This window comes from Poromitra crassiceps, assembly GCF_964638095.1.
Source record: "Poromitra crassiceps genome assembly, chromosome: 18".
NCBI classification, from domain to species: Eukaryota; Metazoa; Chordata; class Actinopteri; order Beryciformes; family Melamphaidae; genus Poromitra; species Poromitra crassiceps.
Window position 1 is genome coordinate 25,492,380 of NC_139636.1, and position 23,089 is coordinate 25,515,468.

Sequence of the window (23,089 nt, forward strand, 5' to 3'; positions counted from 1 at the left end):
TCCATTTGAAACAAACTTCCCAGTTATGCTTCTCAAACAAGGTGTGGGTGTGGGGGGGTGATGTGCACACTCTAAAGAGACGGTCTACACATAGAAATCGTTTAACACGATGTATCAACCCTCGTGAAAATGATAAACGACACATAACGAATCTGAAAACCTCTGAAGCATGTGAGAGTGAGAATTCATCCTCATGTACAAAACACATTGTCACTCCAGTACACGTCTGGAAAACCACAGAAAGACAATCAAAACCAGTATGCATCTTGCACCGAGAGGCACTCAGTGTGATACATTGTGTATTATTGCAAGCATATTCTGACTATTCTGATATTTGCTACAGAGTGGAGGGAAACGGTCAACCTTGTCCTCAAATGGCAATCCTTTCATGTACATTTTTTAATAACACTTAAATGTGGTGCAAAAGGTTTATGCCACTGGTCTGAAGAAACCACTGTTTCAGGATAGTCTAAATGGGGAATAAAGAATGCATCCCGAGGCTCTGTTTAATCCAAGCACCACTTCCCTGCATCAGGTGAAGAACTATGCAGACACAAGAGAGGTAAATATTTAGTATCTTAAAAACCTGACAAACTATAGCCTCAGTGAGTGGTTTTTACAATCAGAACAAAGAAAAAAGAACACTGCCGTTTCAGTTTGAATATTATCATTTTTCCACAAACCAGAAAAGCAACCTTAAATAGCTCGTTAATTAGCAGATACTAGACTTGCTATAAGTCCCAAGGAAATAAGCGCCTTATCCCAAGACGAGCACACTGATACAGGTACTGGCCGGGTAATTTTACCACTATCATAATCATAATCATTATCATTATTATTTATTGAGTCTTAATATCAATAATACATCAATATGCAATGAAATGAATGGACTAATAGGGTGGCCAGGCCTAGGAATCAATACTTTGTTCACAAAATTAACTTACCTAGCACCACACATCAGGGCAACACAAAATAAATGTGGGCACACCCTATCTCTATTAAACTAATCCTAAGGGAGGGAAGCAAACTAGAAACAGAGAGTTATCGTACAATATGGTGTAATTGATAAACAGATCAATATTTTCACTGGGTAGGCCTTAGTAGCAGTATTTTCCTCTTACCTATACAGACAGAAGTTACAAAGCTACCTTTATACATGTGATCAATAATAACATTAAATATGGTGGATAAACAGCCGAGAATGAGGGAGAGAGAAAATAAGATATACAGCGTACAGGCCATGTCAAGTTCTTAGTTCTCCACCTGGGAACAGAACTGGTCAAATATACAGATGAAACATAAAAACATCCAGGAAATCAACACAACACAAAATAAAACAAACCAAAAGTGATAAATAAGAGGTGTATTTACATGCAGATGTTCAAAGCCTATTATGCACAAAAAAATCAAAAAAATAATACACAAACATATATTATTGCTTGACATTCGATTATGGCTAAAACGTTGCTTTAAATTTTTTAAACTATATTCTTAAATGTATTTTAATCATAAATCCTTATCAGCTGTGCTTTGGAAAATGAGTTCTGTTAAAATGGGATGAAACCGACTCATAATTCTGGGTAACACACCAACACTCCAGTACATGGAACTTTTAAGCGTGACATAACACTAATCTTCACAATTTATGGCCAAGAACACTCATCTCCACAATTTACAGTCCAGAACGAGCGATTCATCTCAGGCTAGCCTGTGGCCACGCTCGCCAAAATGGTAGCAACGTGTGTCTCGCTGCAAAGTTAGTCAATGTTGCTTCACAGTATTCTACAGACCTATGAATTGTTGAATGCATTATGTCATGCTTCTAAAACCTACACCTATTATGGATGGATCAAGCTCAGCATTTCCAACACCTTTTTTTTTGTTAGTTTTTTGTTTTTGAAGTCCAAAAAAAAATCCAAACCTGACGACTCCTCATCCACATAACTCTGTTCTTGTGTCATTATTAAAGCCTTGTCTGGGGTTTATTTTATTCACACACTGTGAGAACAAACACATACACACACACACACACACACACACACGCACGCACGCACACGCACACTATTGCTTTTTACACACAGACAACAGAGCAGAGACAGAAGGACCAATACATTAGACTGTATATACACTGATTGAATAGCACACTTAGCATCGATCCCTTACTAAAGGTGGGATATCTCAAGTGAGAATATACAGAAGGACATCTCTTTACAGGCTGGTCGAAAGGAGCAGTTATAGATACTGTAGATAGATAGATAGATGCAAGTATCCACGTGTTTGATGACCATTTCCTGCTATCCTGCCAATATCGCATACCACACACCACGAGGGATACAGAAGGTGATGAACACAGAGTGATGGGGTTTGATTATTGTTCTAGACTGACAGTAAACTTCTCAGATAAAAAAAAGGAGTCATTACTGTGAGGCAGTTCTGTGAATTAAGTCAAATCAAAAGGATGATGGCTACTCTTCAGAGACCCGTAATGGTAACACAAGGCTATTGCTATGTTTTATATTGTGCATGTTACAAGCCAACACCATCGCACAAATAATTGTGTCCAAGCAACTCAACCGTTTAGATTTGACTGAAAAGATAGAACAGTTTCACTGGATGAAAGAAGATCCCATTTGCTTGATACAATGATATCATATTTTTATAAAATATTGAGTTGTTTTATGTAACCATCAAACAAGTTAACTACAGCCAAATGAGCATCCCAAAAATGACAATTAAACCATTTCCAACAAACGGATCAACTGCCTGTAAGTGAATGAGAGGAAATCAGCCAGTCTCACTGAATCTCCCTCTACGGTCTTAACCGTGGTTTAAAACGCTAAGTGCTGTACTGCATGTTCAGTGTGCTATGCCAAAAAGTTCACCCACTTCCTGTTATGAATTGAGAGAGAGAGAGATTTGTGAAGAGCAAATCACTCGCTCCACAACCGTCCAGAGGAAAGAGAGCTGCTTCTTCGGTCTACCTGTTATCTCCCTGAGCGTTCACACACCTCATCCTCGTCTCTGCTCTCGCTGGGCCTCTCAACCTGGATTGTCTAGCAGTGTTCCAGACTGGGTTTCTTTTGCTGGGAGACTGAGGTCTACTAGTCATAGAGGGCTTGTGCATATCCAAATAGCATTGGATTATAACAGAGATTATTACTTAGGTACAGCATATCTACTACAACCCAAAGAACAACAGATTTAGTATTGCATAAGAATATTTGGTTTTTCTAACAAAGAGGGTTATTTTTTTTTTAAGTTGACCCTGATGACACCATTTGAAACCAAACAAGATTTTGTTTGTGATTTGTGTGTGTGAGAGACAGGAATATGCTGTGTATTGATAAAACGGTGTTTTTCAAAAAGTAATGGGGTTTGTTGTTTTTACAAATGTGACTTTCTGGAACTTGACCATAAGGTGGCAGGAGGGGGCATAGTGATCTTTCGGTGGCTGAAGAAGACCCCTTATAGACATCAATAATGTAAAATTCTGAACAACTCAGCGATGGATTTCAAACGTTAACCTCAAGCCAGTTCTCGTGGAACATCCCTGAACAAAAAAAGACAGAACTAAACCTAATGAGGACTAAGAGTACAACACATGTCCTCTCAAAACAGAAAGCGCAAAAGAAACTCTTCCCTGAGGGGTGACAGCACAAGACAGTAACACCTTGTACAAATTGCACGGCAGAGGAATGATAGTGTGCAGACAGAAAAACAAAAACGGAAAACAACTCGATTCTATGTTGAGGTTGGTGACAGACGTGTTATCATGCTTTGATGGGTTTCTAAAGGGATATCACTGTTTTTTTTCCTTGTTTTTTTTTTAGTTTTTTAAAGACATTTCTAGAAGCCGCTACTGAGATCGCTGGAATGTCTTAGCAATCCGTTCTACATTATAGACGGGTAGGCTGGAAAGCGGACGCAACGACTACTGTTTGGCACATCCAGGGTTTTTCTACCACTTTACTACCACACTGACAAGAAAGACACACTCAACAAAACAGAAGCACGACAACAAAGCATTCTCAAAATAGCACTTGTCCTAGCATTTTTACGTTTCTCCCCTACTCATACAAACAACAGCTAGTCTAATTATTGCGGGAATATAGTTAAGTGCTACCTGACATCTTTTTCTCTCCCTCAGTCTCTTTCATGAGTTCATTAACCAAAACATGTTACAAAAATAGAAGCTTTACTACCAGACAAGGCTTTGAATATTCACTTTCCCTTCACTCGTTCTCTTGGGTCCTGCGGTGGCGCTGCTGCCGGGCCGAGGCTGTGGTGAGAAGGCAGATATAAAATCACTCGACAATAACACTGGCAACACAATTAACTTAAGAGAGGCTCACACATGTGCGCTGAGGTTAGACCTTGCATCATTGTGCCGTTCAGCCATTCACCGGCTTGCTGTAACACTACCTTCCACTAGATGGAACAATTGGATTAGGCAAAATGTCTGATCTGTCCGACCCAATCCAATCCAACCCAACCGCAAAGCTATCGAAGGTTGATTTTTTTTAAATCTGACCTGGGTCAGGTAACATTTGCCAATTGTTTTCAGGGTTTCTCTTTTAGCCTTCTTCACAGGAGAGGTGGGGTTTGCCACAATGGGACAACAAAATGAGTACCAAGACAATCATAGCAAAGACTACGAAAGACAACTTAATGTGCATCGCTTTGACTGACAACTTAACAATACAATATCTTCCTGATGCGCTACTCGTCTAATATTCTAAGCAGGTTAAAACAAATGCTATTTAACCCAGGTCTGTTTATAACGCAGATTAAAAAGCCATAAAATCTTAATAATACCACTACAGGTTTGTTGACTGTGTGCTGTTAGGTGTGCATGCTTACAACAGAGCATTTCAGAGCTACGTCTTAAGAGGTGTGGGGTCGGAGGTTCTTGAGCTAACAGAGTGACCCTAAAGCTGCCTTCTCTTCCAGGCCTCGTTATTGACCAATCACCAGCCAACGCCAGCCATCCTAACAGACAGGCCCTCACGGCACTCCCAGACCACTATCATCTGCAGCTCCCAGGACTAGCCTCTGTCACCATGGTTCAACTTGTATTTCTTGTGCACATGCAACACATCACTAGGTAAATATACAAGTCTTAAATTAAAGAAAGGTGCAAATAAAAGTGCCTTATCAATTCAACAATTAAGAATGGTCTAACTACTAATATCATACATGTTATTTAAAATAGATTCTATAAACATTACTTTTTTCTGTATAGTAAGTACTTATGACCATATACCCTGTAGTACATTATAAAACAGGTGGAATGGACCCTTTTCATTGTGTTGGTGCCCTGTGCTTCTCCAGGGCACCTGTCCAGAGAAGGATTAATAGCAGATGGCCTTACATGATTTCACTATGCAACAACGGTGGATGGAGTCTTTGACAGCTAAAATCATTGCGTTTTGACTAGAATTACCAGAATTCTATGTTTATTTTTTTTTAAACGATTGTCCACAGAGAGGTGCCGATTGCATCACCATGCCGACGGACCCTCCCTCAAAGTTGCTGTGAGTTTTCATTCCGAGCACTGCATCCAAAAGATACAACTGAACACAAGAGAACAGTGGTTGAACTTGACCAAGATGTGCACATTTACCAGCCAGTCATCTCAGTCTGGGGGGAAGGGTGGGTATATGAATGTGAGACGTCCACAACTGCTTAAGTTCTCAATACAAATGCCTAAAAATGTTTTTGGAGCGTCTTATGAAAATATATATACGGATGTGGATTTACTTTCTAATTGAAGAGGTCTCTGCAAATGCGAGAGTGTTGTTCATTAAATGTTCATATGATTACAGGTCAGATGCACACAGCTAAATCAAATGTCATTTTAAAAGATGTGACATGTGTTTTTTTTTAATATATAATAGTTTTGGTAATGCAATAAATATTGACAAAAATGAATGACAATAATAAGCCATGGGAGCCATGCTGTAAACGTGCATGAGAAGGTCAAGTTCACCCAAACAGAAAGTATTTGTCCCTATGTCCTCTCTGTGTCCCACGGGGCATCGAGTGCCGCATGTCTTCCAAACAAAGAGAACTAAATTCAATAAAGTAAACCTCCAGAACCAAATCCCTCAAAGCCCTCCCCCTCCATGGTATCCCTCAGGCCTCCCCCCTCCATGGTATCCCCACAGGCCTCCCCCCTCCAAGGTAAAAGAAGAAGTTGAACAGCGTGCCATCCGTCCATTCTGCTTTGTGCAGGGCACCGTTAAAGTGTCTGAGATTCCTCCTCCACATTCCCCTACGGTGGTCACACTGGCACCTGGCAGGGCTGCTGCTACCCGTCAACGGGCATGGACTGCTCAAAGTCTGATCCAAACAGCTCCTTGTATAAGGGGGGGAAGTGGGCACGCACAATGTCTGGATATATTGCTTTGAAAGCTGTAAGCTTCTCTGTATGCCTGCTGCACAGCGCTCGCAGTGTCGACACTTTGCATATCAACTGTGGAGAGAGAGAGAGAGAGAGGAGACAGGCTGTTTAGACTCACGGGGAGGCGAGGAGGACATGGAGCAATGGTAGTGAAAAACATTCAGTCACCTACAGTGAATTCCCTCTCACACAGGGCCAAGCAGACTGGTAAATATTGAGACAAGCTCTCAGGCACAAGGAAAACTTGACACTTCATCTTATGGAGCCGGTATGCAATTGATAAATTGCCATGTCTCTACACAAAAAAGAGTAGAGAAACTAGGGGCACTATTTGTACTGTAGCATTATGAATGCTTCCCCTGCAATCTCTGTTGTTTTAATCGAATGTACTCAAAATGGTTGATGGGCTTAAGATCTGAAACAGTGGGAGGTTGCACTGTTACTAGTGTAGAGCCAGCTTGGGGCGGACAGGGATAATGGACAAAGTGTGTAGTGTGCTGTGCTGTACCTTTGTAAGTATACCATCCTCTCTGTGGTTCTTCTGCAGGACGTGCTGGAGGGCCAGTTGGATCTTCTGCTGGAGTTTCTCCACCTTCACCTTCTCCTGGAGCCAGGACCGGTCTGGAAGGAAAAGTATCACTGCCATTAGTTCCTCTATGACACGGTTGGGCAACTTGGATGATCGAGAGGGCCACAATCCCCCCCCCCCCCTCCTCACTACCACTACCACCAGGAGGCACTGTAACCCCATCACTCAATTACCCAATTAGAGCTACTAATTTGATGAAAAGAACTAAATATATACTGGCAATCAAAGTTTATTACATCAAACTTCTATTTTTCATATTCAAATGCATTTACTATCTGTAAAGGGGAGACTCGTGGTTCTATGGGTGAGGGGTGAGAGGTCGTTATTTAGCCCCCTTCCTGACAAGCTAGCATGACATGGTTGCTACCAATGGATGCCTTGGGTCTTCTCGTTTGATATGATACCAGAAATTTGGCTTTAAAACCGAGCCCGCTAAAGCAATATGATTTGTACCACTATGAAATTGGGAGATTAATGTGAGAAATTACCCGGGATTATCGGGAGCACAGCGGGAGAATGGGTTAAAAATAGGGAGACTCCCGTGAAAATCGGGAGTGGTGGCAGGTATGTGATATGCTTCCCCCCCACCCAATGTATGTACAGTATGTATTTATTTATTTATTAATTTATATATTTATTTATTTATTTATATATTTTTGACTCAAAGGCTGCACTGAGTGAGGACGGGGGCCGCATGCAGCCTGCGAGTTGCCCACCCGTCTCTACGACGACAGGCGAGCTCTCCCCTCACAGCTTGGCTCATGTGTAAAGTAATGACGTGGCGTCACCAATATATTTGCTTTAAATTGCAGTGAGTATAACACATACAGGTGAGAGAGAGGGCATGAGCGCTGGTTGTTGTGGTGCAGGTGGTGAATATACGCCTGCCTCATTTTCTTTGCACTGTGAGTGACACCTACCAGCAGACATCAAGACGAAGGCGGAGAACAGGGCGATCTCATCCTCAGACAGGTGCATAGAACACAAGTTTTTCCCAAACTCGAAGACGGAGCTGATCAAGTCGTCACAGCCTGCCAGAGCAAAGGACACAGAGAGAGAGAGAGGGCTCGTGGATGAGGAAGACCAAACAACAACATTCCCTCTTGATCTTTATTGGGAGAGCGCACACGGAAAGGCGCTGCACGGCGCGGCATGCTGACAGGCAGCACAGGCAACAACGCTTTCACTGAGTTTTGCCTCCCAGACGAGTCACTTTTGGCAGTTGGGCGGCGTTCTGCGAGCCAAAATGAGGTCACCATTCCGTCTTTTTAGGTAAATCAATTGTTGGGGATATAGCGAGAGACAGGCGGATGCCACTGCAGCTGTGGAAGTGCATCACTCTGTCTGCCTCCCCCGCTGCAGGCCCCTCTGTACAGAACACACAGGGCGCTGGCTGCATGGGACTCTCGTTAGGGAGAGCACACATGGCATGGCAGCATTGTTCCTTAGTCATACAGACACACGCGCGCGCACACACACACACACACACACACACACACACACACACACACACACACACACACACACACACACGCACAAGTACGCAAACAGAAAATGGTACTCACGCCAAAACACACAGAATTGTACATTCATACTGCCACTATGGAAGACATTGATACAATTGGAAACACAGGAGATTTCATGGCGGAGAGTGTTCGTAATGTCATGGCATTCAAACACAAATTGCTATTTGCTTATGCCGGAGATGTTCTACACCAGACCTTCAATGATGCTTTTGATAGAGATCTCACAAAAGCTCACTCAATCTGCCTATATTTATTCCACGGTGATGGGAGCCATACGCAGCAGAGCCTTAGTAACATCTCTATTCTGCCATCAATAACCATGGCAGAGAGAGAGAGCCATGCCAGGTGAGGCAGGGATGAGTGCTCGCTGTTTGCTTCCAGGCCCTCAGTAATGTGGGGAACAGAACGGCAGATCCCCGTCTCGGCTGTTAGGCTAGGTGAAGGCAGTAAGACGGTCTAGAGGTAGTAAAACACACATGAACACATGAGCACACAGACATGCACGGTCCGTTCACACACACACACACACACACACACACACACACACACACAGACGCACACGCACACACACACACACACGCATGCACGCACACAAACGCACACGCACACAAACGCACGCATGCACTCCAGTGCACACTTTGCACACTTACTTACCTAATGACTTGAAGACGTCAGGCCCGGCATATTTTCCATCAAAATAGACTGTGTTGTTTTGCGAGTCAAAGGCACGGCACATTCTGACAAACACCACTTCCAAAGAGCCTGTGTGAAGACAGACAGAGATAAGATGCTAAATCTGATCTGTGTGGAGACGGACAGGGATAAGATGCTAAATCTGATCTGTGTGGAGACAGACAGGGATAAGATGCTGAATCCGATGTGTGTGGAGACAGACAGGGATAAGATGCTGAATCTGATCTGTGTGGAGACAGACAGGGATAAGATGCTGAATCTGAGCTGTGTGGAGACAGACAGGGATAAGATGCTGAATCTGAGCTGTGTGGAGACAGACAGGGAAAAGATGCTGAATCTGATGTGTGTGGAGACAAACAGGGATAAGATGCTGAAGCTGATCTGTGTGGAGACGGACAGAGATAAGATGCTAAATCTGATCTGTGTGGAGACAGACAGGGATAAGATGCTGAATCTGATCTGTGTTGCTTTTCTCCCAACAGAACTGTAAGTTACACATCACTCAGGACTGAAAAACACATGATTGTACTTTGTGTCATTCCCTTCCAATATTATTTGAGTAACACTTTGAAAAAGAGAAGCCCGTCTTATCAGTGAACAATCTATTACTGTACCTGCCTAGATGATAATATCATAGACAGAAGGCTACTCTCCCATAACGACATGCTGGATAAAGTGTTCCGCTTCATTCACTAGTGACATTGCTTATTCATTCCACCTGTATTTGGGCAGATAGGTAGAGAATGTTTTCTCCCCTGCAATTTGTACCACTCTGTGGGAGCGGATGAGAGGATAAAGAACTCTAACAGGAGCCATTACAGCCTCTCAGGGAGATGCCAGGGTTTTAAAATGCCATGTCTGACAGGGGAGCTCCATCTCCATTTCATTATTCAACTTGGGCGTGCTAACGTAAACAATACCCAGGGAAAGACCCTGGAGAGGTGTTTGTTTGCACCATGTACTGCATGTGTGTATCTGTGTTTATTTGTGTGTGCTTAAGAAGATGTGCATTGATAACACGCATACAAGCGTGTGTCACATGTCCCTCTGTACGCGTGTCACATGATCCTCTGTACGCGTGTCACATGATCCTCTGTACACGTGTCACATGACCCTCTGTACGCGTGTCACATGATCCTCTGTACACGTGTCACATGATCCTCTGTACACGTGTCACATGATCCTCTGTACGCGTGTCACATGGTCCTCTGTACACGTGTCACATGATCCTCTGTACACGTGTCACATGATCCTCTGTACGCGTGTCACATGATCCTCTGTACACGTGTCACATGACCCTCTGTATGCGTGTCACATGATCCTCTGTACGTGTGTCACATGATCCTCTGTACGCGTGTCACATGAGTGAGTGTGTGTGTGCGCTGCTCCGTGATTAGAGTCAGCAGACATCATCTGTGTCCGGGAAATGGCAGCCGTCAAGACGACTAGTATCTCAGCTACTACGTGACATGCTGCTTATCTAACGCCGTGTCCCTCCCTGCTATGTAGGCTATGTAACGGACGGAGGAAAGGATGAGAGAGAGAGAGAGAGAGAGAGAGGGAGGGAGAGAGAGAGGGAACAGGCAGGGTGGGGTCTTCTCTCTGTGACACTGTGTGTGTGTGTGTGTGTGTGTGTGTGTGTGTGTGTGTGTGTGTGTGTGTGTGTGTGTGTGTGTGTGTGTGTGTGTGAAGGCGGCTTTGTGTAGTCAGGTCAGCTACGCCCTTGTGACAATGCCAGAGGGGTGGGGGGCTGGTTGGTGGGTGGGGGGCTGGTGGTGGTGGGTGGGGGGCTGGTTGGTGGGTGAGCCTGGCGGCAGCAGGCCGTGTTGACAGGCTGTCATACCTGCTTTCAGCAGCACTATCTGATCGTTCTGACACAGCTCCATGAAGCCGTCGATGCGCTTGGCGAACTCCACCACATACTGAATGGCCTCTGTTATTTTGATAGCACACAGCTGCCACATGACTTCCCGGGGCTAAGAAGAAAGGATAGGACAGAGGATGTGTTATCTTCTTTCAAACATGGAACTGTAACAGAGGCATGGTGTGGTGGCTCTGTGGTGTGGTGGCTCTGTGGTGTGGTGGCTCTGTGGTGTGGTGGCTCTATGGTGTGGTGGCTCTGTGGCAGTGTTGTAGTCAAAGTCACTATATCTTGAGTCCCAGGCGAGTCTCAAGCCCCCGGGGTTCGAGTCCGAGTCACCAAAGAAGAGTTTGAGTCGAGGTCCCAGCACCTGAGTGCGAGTCCAGAGTTACTGAACATGAGCGTGAATCCACATGTAGGTAGAACACACGTGCCTGCCCTTGCACAAAATCGAACAATGTCACGGTATAGAGTAGCTATCAATATCTTATGGCAAATTATTAGGGCCTATTACAACAAAAAGTCGTTATCAATTAACAAGTCCGAGTCCTCGTGTCCAAATTCCGAGTCTGAATGCATGAATGCTGGAGTCCAAGTCCAAGTCTGAGTCATCAGTGCCCAAGTCCAAGTTGAGTTACGAGTCGTGAAAATGAGTGGTCTGAGTCCTTGACTCGAGTACTACAACGCTGGTCTGTGGTGGAGCTACCTTGCTCTGGTAGCTCTCCATCTCCTCTTGCAGGAAGGCCTGCCAGGTCATCTGCTGCAGCTCCTCCCTCAGGTACTGACATGTCTCCATGTGGGACTTGGAGATGTTCTGGGCCAGGTGCTCTGAAATACAACCAATATAGCAAACCCGGAAGATCACAGTAAAGATCTGAAGCATTACTCACAATGCTGCTATGTGAAAATGAAGCCCTCGCTGATGAAATGCGCCACAGGAAAAGAAGATTTATTTACTGAGCTTTCAAGCAGGAGGAGGAGAGGCAGATGTGCGTGGGCTTTTTTTTTGACTGGGAAAAGGCTTGTTGACATTTCCTCTGACTGCCTGAAGGAAGCTCCTAGCTTAAGGTTGAGGCAAAAGCAATCTAGTTATGACACAAATGCACGGCGAGGAGGAGGGGCGCCGCGTTACTCATTGAAACAAAGGTCACATTTTCTCTGAGAGAAATATTGAGTATAAGAATTTAAATGGTTTTGAAAACACATCTGTTAAAAGGAGTTCCTAAGCACAGGGGAGCCAAAAAAAAATGATTTCCCCAGACGCCTGCCCTGCTGGATCCTGATTGGCCCTAATTAATGGAAACTAATTACAAAAAAGAGGCTCTTTTAATGAGTGTTGGAGATGAGTCTCCAACCTCCTGCTATTTTAAGCAACCTTTGTGTCGTTTGCCCCACGGTTGAGTTGTTCTCCCCACCGCTCCTCCATTTTGCGCTCTCTCTCTCTCTCTCTCTCTCTCTCTCTCTCTCTCTCTCTCTCTCTCTCTCTCTCTCTCTCTCCCTCCCTCTCTCCCTCCCTCCCTCCCTCTCTCTCTCTCTCTCTCTCTCTCTCTCTCTCCTCATCTCCCCCCTGCCTCCCCCCTGCTCCTCACCTAGTTCAGCCATGGACACGGTGGGGGAGGTGTCTCCATTGGTGAAGGAGCAGTAAGGGAAGAAGCCAGAGCCGGGGGCAAAGTCGCAGATGGGCTCGGGCTTGATGCCGTTGATGTCCAGGCCGGACTGGTCGGGGGAGGGCTGGATGTCCAGGTAGAAGCTGCTGACGGCGGAGGAGTCGGGCTTGCCGCCGTCGGGGGTGTGGCCGTCCATGTAGCCGCTGAGGTCGTCGTGGAGCTCGGTGAGCCCGTTGGCCGAGAGGCCGTACGTGGGCGTGAGCGGCTCCGCCTCCCCGGGCTGCTGTTGGTGTTCGCGCTGCGCCTGCTGCAGCCGGTGCTTCTGGACCTCCGCGTAGAGGCTGTCTCGCTGCTTCTTCGACATGCGGCCAAACTTCACCGCTGGTGATCAGAGAGGGGACAAAATGATGTGTGTGAGATTCTGACATTCAACTGCACTCTGTGGTATGGATCTCTGCAAGTGTTTATCGGTAGCACCTCGAGTAGGGCTGGGTTAAGAAGAAAAAAATCGATCATCGATCAATATTGAATCGATTCGTTTAGAGGGTTTCTTGTACAATTTACAGCATTAGTTCTTTGAGAATCATATCCAAGCAAAATTGGTATTCTAACTGAAATATCGATATCGTATCGTATCGAATCAGGAAATCAGTGGCGATAGCCAGCCCTGATCTAGAGGCCTCTTTGCACAAGATGAAATAATTGATATGCAGCACAAACAATACGAGAGCTGGATGTGTGACTATGGGCTTGAGAATGTCGGCATGCTGCAGAAATTGAGCACAGCAAAGGGAAAAGGAGTTGGATTTTGGGAGCGATCTTTTTTTGGGCACAGTTCTAGTTTTCCACTGGCTGCAGCGTGCGTACCACATCCAGAGGTCATGTGTCACTCCATGCCCTCCTGCGACACACAGTAACTCAACGCTCATCTATGAAATACTCCTATGTCATTACCAGACACGCTCGTGCTCGTTAAATACGCTACTGGGTAACAGAAAAAGCAGATTTCCTAATTTCCTAATTCCCCACTTTCATAAGCAGGCGTCTAGAGGGAGAGTGGGCTCCATTAGAAGTCAAGCGACTAACAGCCAGTCCAACACGAGACGAGACGGGCTGAGTCGCTGCCTCCTGCTTCAAGGTTTCCACACTAAACAGAGGTGGTGAGAATGAGCCTCCTTGGCCCAAGTTCTGGGGGCCTGGCAGTATGTCAGCTGGTCACTGTGTGTGTGTGTGTGTGTGTGTGTGTGTGTGCGCGTGCGTGCGTGCGTGCGTGCGTGCGTGCGTGCGTGTGTGTGTGTGTGTGTGTGTGTGCGCGCGTGTGTGTGTGTGTGTGCGCATGTGTGTGTGTGCGCGCCTGTGTGGGGAAAGCGAGTGGAGCGGAGCAGAGGAGAGTGCGGGCAGATGGGCTCTGGTGTGTTGAGTGAAGGCAGGAGTCACCTTGGTCTGTCCTGGTTGTGTGTGCATACGTGCAGGTGTGTGTGTGTGTGTGTGTGTGTGTGTGTGTGTGTGTGTGTGTGTGAGAGAGAGAGAGAGAGAGAGAGAGCGCATGTGTCTGTGTGCGGCTATGCAAAGGCACTCATAGGTGCTAATGTGCTCGTGTGTTCATGAATATATGTATGACCTGTGTGTAATTGAATTGAAGCATAGTAGCATAGGGAAAGATGTGCAAACGTCTGTGCATGGACGCTCAAGTCTGCACTGGAAAAAGAGCAGCTGAGAGGATGACCTGGCCCCGATTGCAAGCTTAGGTCGGTGTGCCAGTCTCTGCCCTGATACGATGTGCTCAGCCTGGCCCAGTATAGCCTGGTCTGGCCCAGTATAGCCTGGTCTGGCCCAGTATAGCCTGGTCTGGTCTGCTAGCCCAGCAGGAGGCCTCCAGCAACCCCCCCCCCCCCCCCCACCTGTGTGCTCCCATTCCTGCGCCTCAGCTGCAGCGCACTAATGACACCTCTAACCACCTCCTCCTTCATCAAACCTACTTTCCTTCAAGCAGCAAATTAGGCCCGCGGACGATACGCTCACCTGCTACTGCTGGAATGTGAACGTGCAGTCAACTCTCGTGCCCATGATAACATTTCCGTGACGACGTCTCCCTTGGCATTCATGATGGTACAATGCGATCATCGCCCTACGGTACGTACAGCGTGTTTCCTGGCAAACTCCATTTACATCCCCCGTGTGTGTGTGTGTGTGTGTGTGTGTGTGTGTGTGTGTGTGTGTGTGTGTGTGTGTGTGTGTGTGTGTGTGTGTGTGTGTGTGTGTGTGTGTGTGTGTGACGTATTGTGCTTTCCACCAAGATGTCATCACAACCCATCAAGATGGAGCCGTGAAGCATACAAAGACAAAACAAACAGATTGCCTACAAACAGGCCTAACAAAATTACAAGCACACTGTGGCCACTGACAGGCCATTACTGTATATAATAACTTAAACTGGCCTCTGTTGCAGTAGCGATGCATATATAGATGCATATATAGATGCATATATAAATGCATATATAGATGCATATATAGATGCATATATAGATGCATATATAGATGCATATATAGATGCATATATAGATGCATTGCATAATGCATATATAGATGCATATATAAATGCATATATAGATGCATAATGCATATATAGATGCATATATAGATGCATATATAAATGCATATATAGATGCATAATGCATATATAGATGCATATATAGATGCATATATAAATGCATATATAGATGCATAATGCATATATAGATGCATATAGATGCATATATAGATGCATATATAGATGCATATAGATGCATATATAGATGCATATATAGATGCATATATAGATGCATATATAGATGCATATATAGATGCATATATAGATGCATATATAAATGCATATATAGATGCATATATAGATGCATATATAAATGCATATATAGATGCATATATAGATGCATATATAGATGCATATATAAATGCATATATAGATGCATATATAGATGCATATATAGATGCATATATAGATGCATATATAAATGCATATATAGATGCATATATAGATGCATATATAGATGCATATATAAATGCATATATAGATGCATATATAGATGCATATATAGATGCATATATAAATGCATATATAGATGCATATATAGATGCATATATAGATGCATATATAGATGCATATATAGATGCATATATAAATGCATATATAGATGCATATATAGATGCATATATAAATGCATATATAGATGCATATATAGATGCATATATAGATGCATATATAAATGCATATATAGATGCATATATAGATGCATATATAGATGCATATATAAATGCATATATAGATGCATATATAGATGCATATATAAATGCATATATAGATGCATATATAGATGCATATATAGATGCATATATAAATGCATATATAGATGCATATATAGATGCATATATAGATGCATATATAAATGCATATATAGATGCATATATAGATGCATATATAGATGCATATATAAATGCATATATAGATGCATATATAGATGCATATAGTGATTTGAACCATTTCATGTAGTGTCCAATATCAATAATGACAAGAATAACAAGAGAGCCTATGGTAGCCTGGGTAAACCCATCCCCCACGTGACCTGCTCTCAGACCTGTTCTCAGTCACTATGGTCTGGAATCCCACCATTGTTAATCGATTTCCTGCGGTTGTTGGGCCCCCCCGATAGACCACTCCATTGCGCAACCATCATCCAACCAGTTTAGTGCACAGAGCACATGCGCAGTGCAGCAGATGGCGTCATCACTCTGCGACCTTTGTTGTTAGCGCTCGAGCTAACTCCACCTAGCTAACTCACTAGGCTACTGCTAGCAACCACAGGTTGCAGGTTGTGTAAGATAAACCTTCGTTCTAAAGGCAAGTTGGGCAGCTGCAAACCACTCGAGAAGGGGGTATTTCTACGCCTGGAGAGGGTTGGTGTGAAACTACACCAACAGGATTGCAAATCATGTCGGATTTGCCAGAGTCTGACTGAGGTATGTACTTATAACCTAATGTACTAGTGCTGCACGATTAATCTCCACTTCCCCCGTGCACTCCCGCAAATAAGTAATGTTATGCGCAGCCAGTTTATCAGATAATTTCGCCGTAAAATGTGTCCAGGTGATGAGAAGCCCCAGCTTGTACAAGCTGTCCTTTGTATGGTCGCTGCCCGTCCGCTCAGACCCGATTTCGATATAGCGTTTGGTGATCTTTTGATCAACAGACCTCATAACGGGGATATACTGTTACGTGTGTCTACCAACATCACTAAAAGATCATAAATGTAACGCTGTTTTAATCGATGGCTACGTTGCTAGCTACTAGCTAGCCGCAGACCAGCTATGAACCCGTTTGGATGATTGCTGCCCGTCCACTAAAACGCGATTTCGATATAGCTTGAGGTGATATTTTGATCAACAGACCTCATAACGGGGATCTATACTGTTACATGTGTCTACTGTACTGACGTCCTCTCTGTTTATTCTTTCAGGTATTAATTCTAAACCCTTCTCAGTCAGCTGCTGCCAACCTGATGAGGAAACAGGCGTGCTTGTTGGACACTGAATGCAAGAGCCTAGCCAGTCTGCAGACTTCATCCTCCAGTGCTGTTCGCCTCAGGACTTGAAGGCCTAACGTTGTACCATGGACTGTATACATTCTGTGCTAATAATGCTAGCATGCTAACATCCTTTTCACACACACACACTGAATATACCGAAATGCTAGATTTGATCATGGACTTAACGCTAATGTTAATCCAAAACGGCCGCAGTCATAACGGTAAGGTGTGTTTGACCTAATTGAAATATTAACGTTAATGCCCTCACATTTCAGCGTGGTTACAGATAAACCTATTTAACGCTAGCTAGCTACATTACTGGCTTGATATCATATTCCAGATGCAACCTAGCTAGATAAGCTCCACACGGCTGTATGAGTAGCTACAATCAAATGTATCAAGCCTTGATATCATATTCCAACGTGAATTCAGCTGAGGGGTTCGCTCCAGAACGAGACTGTTGCGTTCAATATTTGTACACGTTACTGTGCAGTAACTGTGCAACTGTGTACTGTGCAATTCTGTATATAATACATAATCCAGATGTAACCTAGCTATAGCTAGACGTTAAGAGGTTAGCGTGAATGCGACTGAGACCTGACATTACTGAAGTGAATACAAGTGACCTATATTTTTCAATCCTGTCTTTGAATAAAAGTTGTGTTATACTTGAAAACCATGTCTTTGCTCCCTTATGTGTTCACAATTACAACAAATCTGTATGGTTTATCTGTTGGCATTAAACCGTGGTATTTCCTTGGGTGATATTCCATATTTGTCATTAAACCTAGCTGTTCACATAAATTTGCAATGATGATCGACCACGTGAGATATCACAAGTAGCCTACTTTTATTAAAAAATAAAATGCAAAGAGAGGTTTCCTTCTCTAACTATTGGTGCGTTCACAAATTTCGCCGTAAAATGTGTCCAGGTGATCAGCTCTGAAGCCCCGGCTTGTATGGTCCGCTAAAATCCGATTTCGATATAGGTGTTATTTTGATCAATATTGTATAGCTGGCTAGACAGAGGAGTTTATCTGGAATCAGTGTGACAAGATCCCTGCTGCTAGCTTGTCTGCCTTTCTGTGTCAGAGTATCTAGCTACATTATCTGCATTACATGCTACACCATGCAAATATATTTCGATATAATTCAAACAATTAGCCCACTGTACTACTGGACTGTGTATTGCTGTGAATAAGTTAGATTTGATTGTGTAAAGTGTTACATGTTATATTTTTAACTGAGCTTTGCAGAATTACCTCAACACAATTGTGTTGTGTATCAGCTTTAAATATCCAATATATACAGCATTAAACAAACGACCAGCAGCATTCAAATGTGCAAAAACGTTATATTTATTGAAATGTGGTGATCTCATGTCACATTACATAATGTTATGCCCAAATGGTCTACTGCCCAGAAGCGTCACTTTACATGTTTGGTAGGGAATTATTTTAATTATGTTAAACCAGCGTTTATCTTCCATAATGCATTAAATCATAATCACAATGCTATGAAGACATTAGCTGATCACCACAGAGCAGCACAGACAAGTTTATCAGATAATTTCGCCATAAAATGTGTCCAGGTGATCAGCTCTGAAGCCCTGGCTTGTATGGTCCGCTAAAATCCGATTTCGATAACGCTAGGTGTTATTTTGATCAACAGACCTCAACCTCAACAGCTGTTTTCACTTGAATTTCCTCACGTAGTTGCATAGCCATATAGCTAGCCAGCTAGTAGCTAGCTCGGGAGCTATGCTTTAGAGAGGCCAAATGCTAACGGCTAGGTAGTGCTAAGCCGCTGCAGCTGTTACACGTCATTGACAAAGACGCACTCTCTGATTGGCCGATCACGGCAGGACTGATGTTGGCAGTCACGCCGTCACTCATTGGCTGCGGGGTGGCTGCGGGTCTGCGTGGGTCTTTCAATCGCCCCAGCAATCGATTTGAATGGCCCGTTCGCTAGACCATAGTGACTGGGAACTGAGAGAGCAGGTCACGTGGGGGCTGGGTTTACCTAGGCTAAGCCTATGGAGCCCCAAGGGGAAGCTGTCTCTCCACTTGCACGCCTCCACAGGGAGGTCAAGAGTGCATCGTGAGCGACAGAGCAGCGCCCCTGGTGCACTTCCTCCTCAAACACACTCCAGCAGAGCAGATGCTTGCTTGCCAGGAAGGGGGCTTGAGCCTGGGTTCTTCGGGTTCTCCTCTTACTCCTGCTGCACACCCACCACCAACATTCTCTTCTTCTCCTCATTTCGCTTACCATCTCGTGACATGCCCACTGCCAGGCACTTCTGCAGCCGGCAGTGCTGGCAGCGGTTGCGGCTGGTGCGGTCGATCAGGCAGTTCTTCTGACGGGGGCAGGAGTAGGCCGCATTGCTCTGCTGACTCCTCCTGAAGAAGCCCTGCGCAGGAGATGGAGAGGTGCATGGAAATACTTTGGCTTATTGGATGATCAAGTACTCGGAGTAGAAAAATGTTCCCAGAGTGGGAGATCATTTTGTGTCTTTATAGCGTTTCAATGCTGACAAAAATCACTACTGGCATCGGTAGTGATTGATTGCAATTTAATCTAGTCCTAGAATGTCCTATTGGATTTTATTTTTTTTTCCAACTGGCAAACAGTTGCGATAATAACACTCGACTGCCATGGTGCTATTTTCCTGTCTCCTGTCTCCTGTGTCGTGCTGTATTGTAGCTGCGTGCACAGCACAGGGTGGTGTGTTTGGGTAGGAATGAGTAGAGAAATGTTCCGGGAGTGATCATTTTGTTTCTTTATAGCATTTCAATGCTGACAAAATTCATTACCGGCATTGGTAGTGATTGATAGCGATTTACTCTAGTCCTACCGGATTTCTTTCTTTTCTTTTCTTTTCTTGCAATGGCAAACAAGTTGCGATAATAACACTGTGTGCTATTATTGTCCTGTCTGCTATGTTGTGCTGTTGGGCATTCAGAGTGCTGTATTGCAGCGGCGTGCATAGCACAGGGCGGTGTGTTTGGCCAGGAATGATAAGCGCGGATGGTATTTTCCTTGCGAGGGGTTATTAGTGTTGATTAACACAGTGCTGGCATGTGCACTTGCTAAAGGATGGCGCGCGCACACCGACCGGATTCCTCATCCTTTGACTTAATGAATTGATTCCAGCACATCATTAACATGCCCCACTCTACTGCTCCATACACATATGTCTTAATTAGCTGCTCATTGGCTGTTTAATTACAAGAAAACAGCTGACAGCTGCCAAGTCGCTTTATAATGGAAGCCATTATGGAAGCAGGGTATAACTGCCGGTGACAAGTAGCACTCTTTAATAATGCTATGATTTATGGTCCAAACTCTTGTAGTCGCACATATCATTAAAAGACTCTCTGCCTGGACTAATTAGCGATCATTAAAGATACATTTCAGCAGTTTATTCTTTACTGTTTTGTTGCTCTCCACTCCTGTGTGTGTGAGGGAGAGGAGCGCTGGGAGGAACAGCTGAAAGGAAGCTCTCTCTCCCACACACACATACACACACACGCAGACACACACACACACACACACACACACACACACACACGCACACACACACACACACACACACACACACACACACGCATGCGCGCACACATGCAGACAGACACAGACACAGACACAGCCACACACACACACACACACACACACACACACACACACGCACACGCACACGCACAGGAGCAAACAGCAAAGGTGCAGGCTGGCTGAGGAATGCTAATGATGCGCCTGGTGACAAGCACAGGGACAAGAATACACTCTAAGCACAAAATTCCCCTGGCTGTGAATGGCTGGCGCATTTGAAACAGTACAAAAGGCGGCTTCAATGGGAGCGACACACTCGAGCAAACAGCCAACAATCTGCTGTAATTCAAAGCATTCCCCTTTTGATCATTTTATTTCAAGACGAGCAGGCTGGAGCACAGGCAGAAAGTGAAAAGACATGTGTCCCCAGGAAGAGAAGGCAGAGCGGGGCGGAGAGGAGTCACTTTTGTCCTACTAATTGTTTTAGTTTGTTTTCTGTGATGTCCTCTGTGCTGTGGTGCTTGACCACTTTAATGATCATCTTCTCATTGTTCTCCGTAGGACATCTCCAAATCTACAAACTTTTTCAAACGCTTTTCCTAGTAGCGAACAACTGCCTTTATTTCCTCTGGTTTTCTTCTATCTTCCCCCTGTCTGCTCCCCCTCCCATCCCCCCCCCCCCCCCCCCCACACACACACACACCCACCACACACACCCACACACACACACACACACACACACACACACACACACACACACACACACACACACACACACACACACACACACAGATTGAACCTGCGAGTGTGTTCACTCTCTCTCGGTGCTTACCTTACAGCCTTCGCATGTGATCACTCCATAATGGATGCCTGATGATTTGTCTCCACAGATCTTGCAGGGAATTATTTCGATTTGAGCTGCGGAGAAGAGAAGAGGAGAGAAGGAGGAGATCAACATTCTTGCTGTCACAAGTCAGTGTGGGATCGCTCTCAGTCAGCGCTGCAGCGCTCCTCACCATGGCTCCATGTTGCTACATGAAAGAGCACCGAGCTTCTAAAAACATCTCCTCCGACGACTTTGAATCTTCACTTCTACAGAGCACTGAATATTTACAGAGTTATGTGTGCGTGTGTGTGTGTGTGTGTGTGTGTGCGTGTGTGCGTGTGTGTGTGTGAGAAGGAGGCCATTTTAAGTCCCTCACAAGCAGCCAATGTAAACACGGTGTCAATTTGCATCCTAAGCATAACTTGCATATTGGACCACAAACCCTAATACACCACTAGTGGTAATACTAGCCTAGAATGACAAACCCAGACACATGAGCGAGTGGACTTTTATTCCCTGTTGGAAAACTTGACTTCATGTAGTCTCTTAAAACGTCCAAACCATAAAAACCTCAGTAGTAAATAATCCACTATACGGCCACAAAGAATCACAACATACCCACTGACTGCGCTGGCGTGAGTAACGGCAGTGATGATGATGTGTGTGTGACTTGTGCGAGTGTGCGCTACAGTATGCGACAGAGGGGACGTTCAGTGGGGGCTACAGAGTTGTGCTGTTGACAGGCCGGTGATTCACCAGCCCATAGAGGACAAAAGCGCAGAGAGGACAGGCCTCATCCATCGTTGGCCTTCTCTTCGGGGTAGCGGACCACAGGGCAACACGACAGAACAGAACAGAACACACAGGCGTCAGAGACTCCCAACGCCCAGCTTGTCCCATCGCTCTCAGCTATATCAACTGATGCTACATCTCTCTCTCTCCTCCCCCCTCTTCCCCCCAGAGATGTCTCTCCTCACAGCCCTCCTCCACATCTCCAACATCTCAGTCCACTCTCTCCCCCCTCTTCCCCCCAAAGATCTCTCTCCTCAGAGCCCTCCTCCACATCTCCACATCTCAGTCCACTCTCTCTCCTCCCCCCTCTTCCCCCCAGATATCTCTCTCCTCAGAGCCCTCCTCCACATCTCCACATCTCAGTCCACTCTCTCTCCTCCCCCCTCTTCCCCCCAGATATCTCTCTCCTCAGAGCCCTCCTCCACATCTCCACATCTCAGTCCACTCTCTCTCCTCCCCCCTCTTCCCCCCAGATATCTCTCTCCTCACAGCCCTCCTCCACATCTCCACATCTCAGTCCACTCTCTCTCTCTCTTTTCCCCCCAGAGATCTCTCTCCTCACAGCCCTCCTCCACATCTCCAACATCTCAGTCCCTCCATCCCAACAGCGCCAGACCAACTCGGCTATCTCTGCTCTAAACCGAGGAAAGATCACCGCGGGTT

The 23,089-nt window shown here is 45.0% G+C and overlaps 1 protein-coding gene across 1 annotated transcript in view; it reads right to left on the bottom strand.

The window, feature by feature from the left end:
* Window positions 1–6,174: 6,174 nt before the first annotated feature.
* roraa (RAR-related orphan receptor A, paralog a) overlaps window positions 6,175–23,089 on the bottom strand; it is a 63,527-nt gene continuing 46,612 nt past the window's right edge. The window contains exons 2-10 of the mRNA XM_083654621.1: window positions 21,641–21,726; window positions 19,528–19,669; window positions 12,662–13,060; window positions 11,779–11,900; window positions 11,055–11,187; window positions 9,173–9,280; window positions 7,913–8,023; window positions 6,912–7,024; window positions 6,175–6,475 (exon numbers count right to left, since the gene is read on the bottom strand). Coding sequence (XP_083510747.1) covers window positions 6,311–6,475; window positions 6,912–7,024; window positions 7,913–8,023; window positions 9,173–9,280; window positions 11,055–11,187; window positions 11,779–11,900; window positions 12,662–13,060; window positions 19,528–19,669; window positions 21,641–21,726 — 1,379 coding nt within the window. The 3' untranslated portion in view covers window positions 6,175–6,310. The remainder of the gene's footprint in view (window positions 6,476–6,911; window positions 7,025–7,912; window positions 8,024–9,172; window positions 9,281–11,054; window positions 11,188–11,778; window positions 11,901–12,661; window positions 13,061–19,527; window positions 19,670–21,640; window positions 21,727–23,089) is intronic.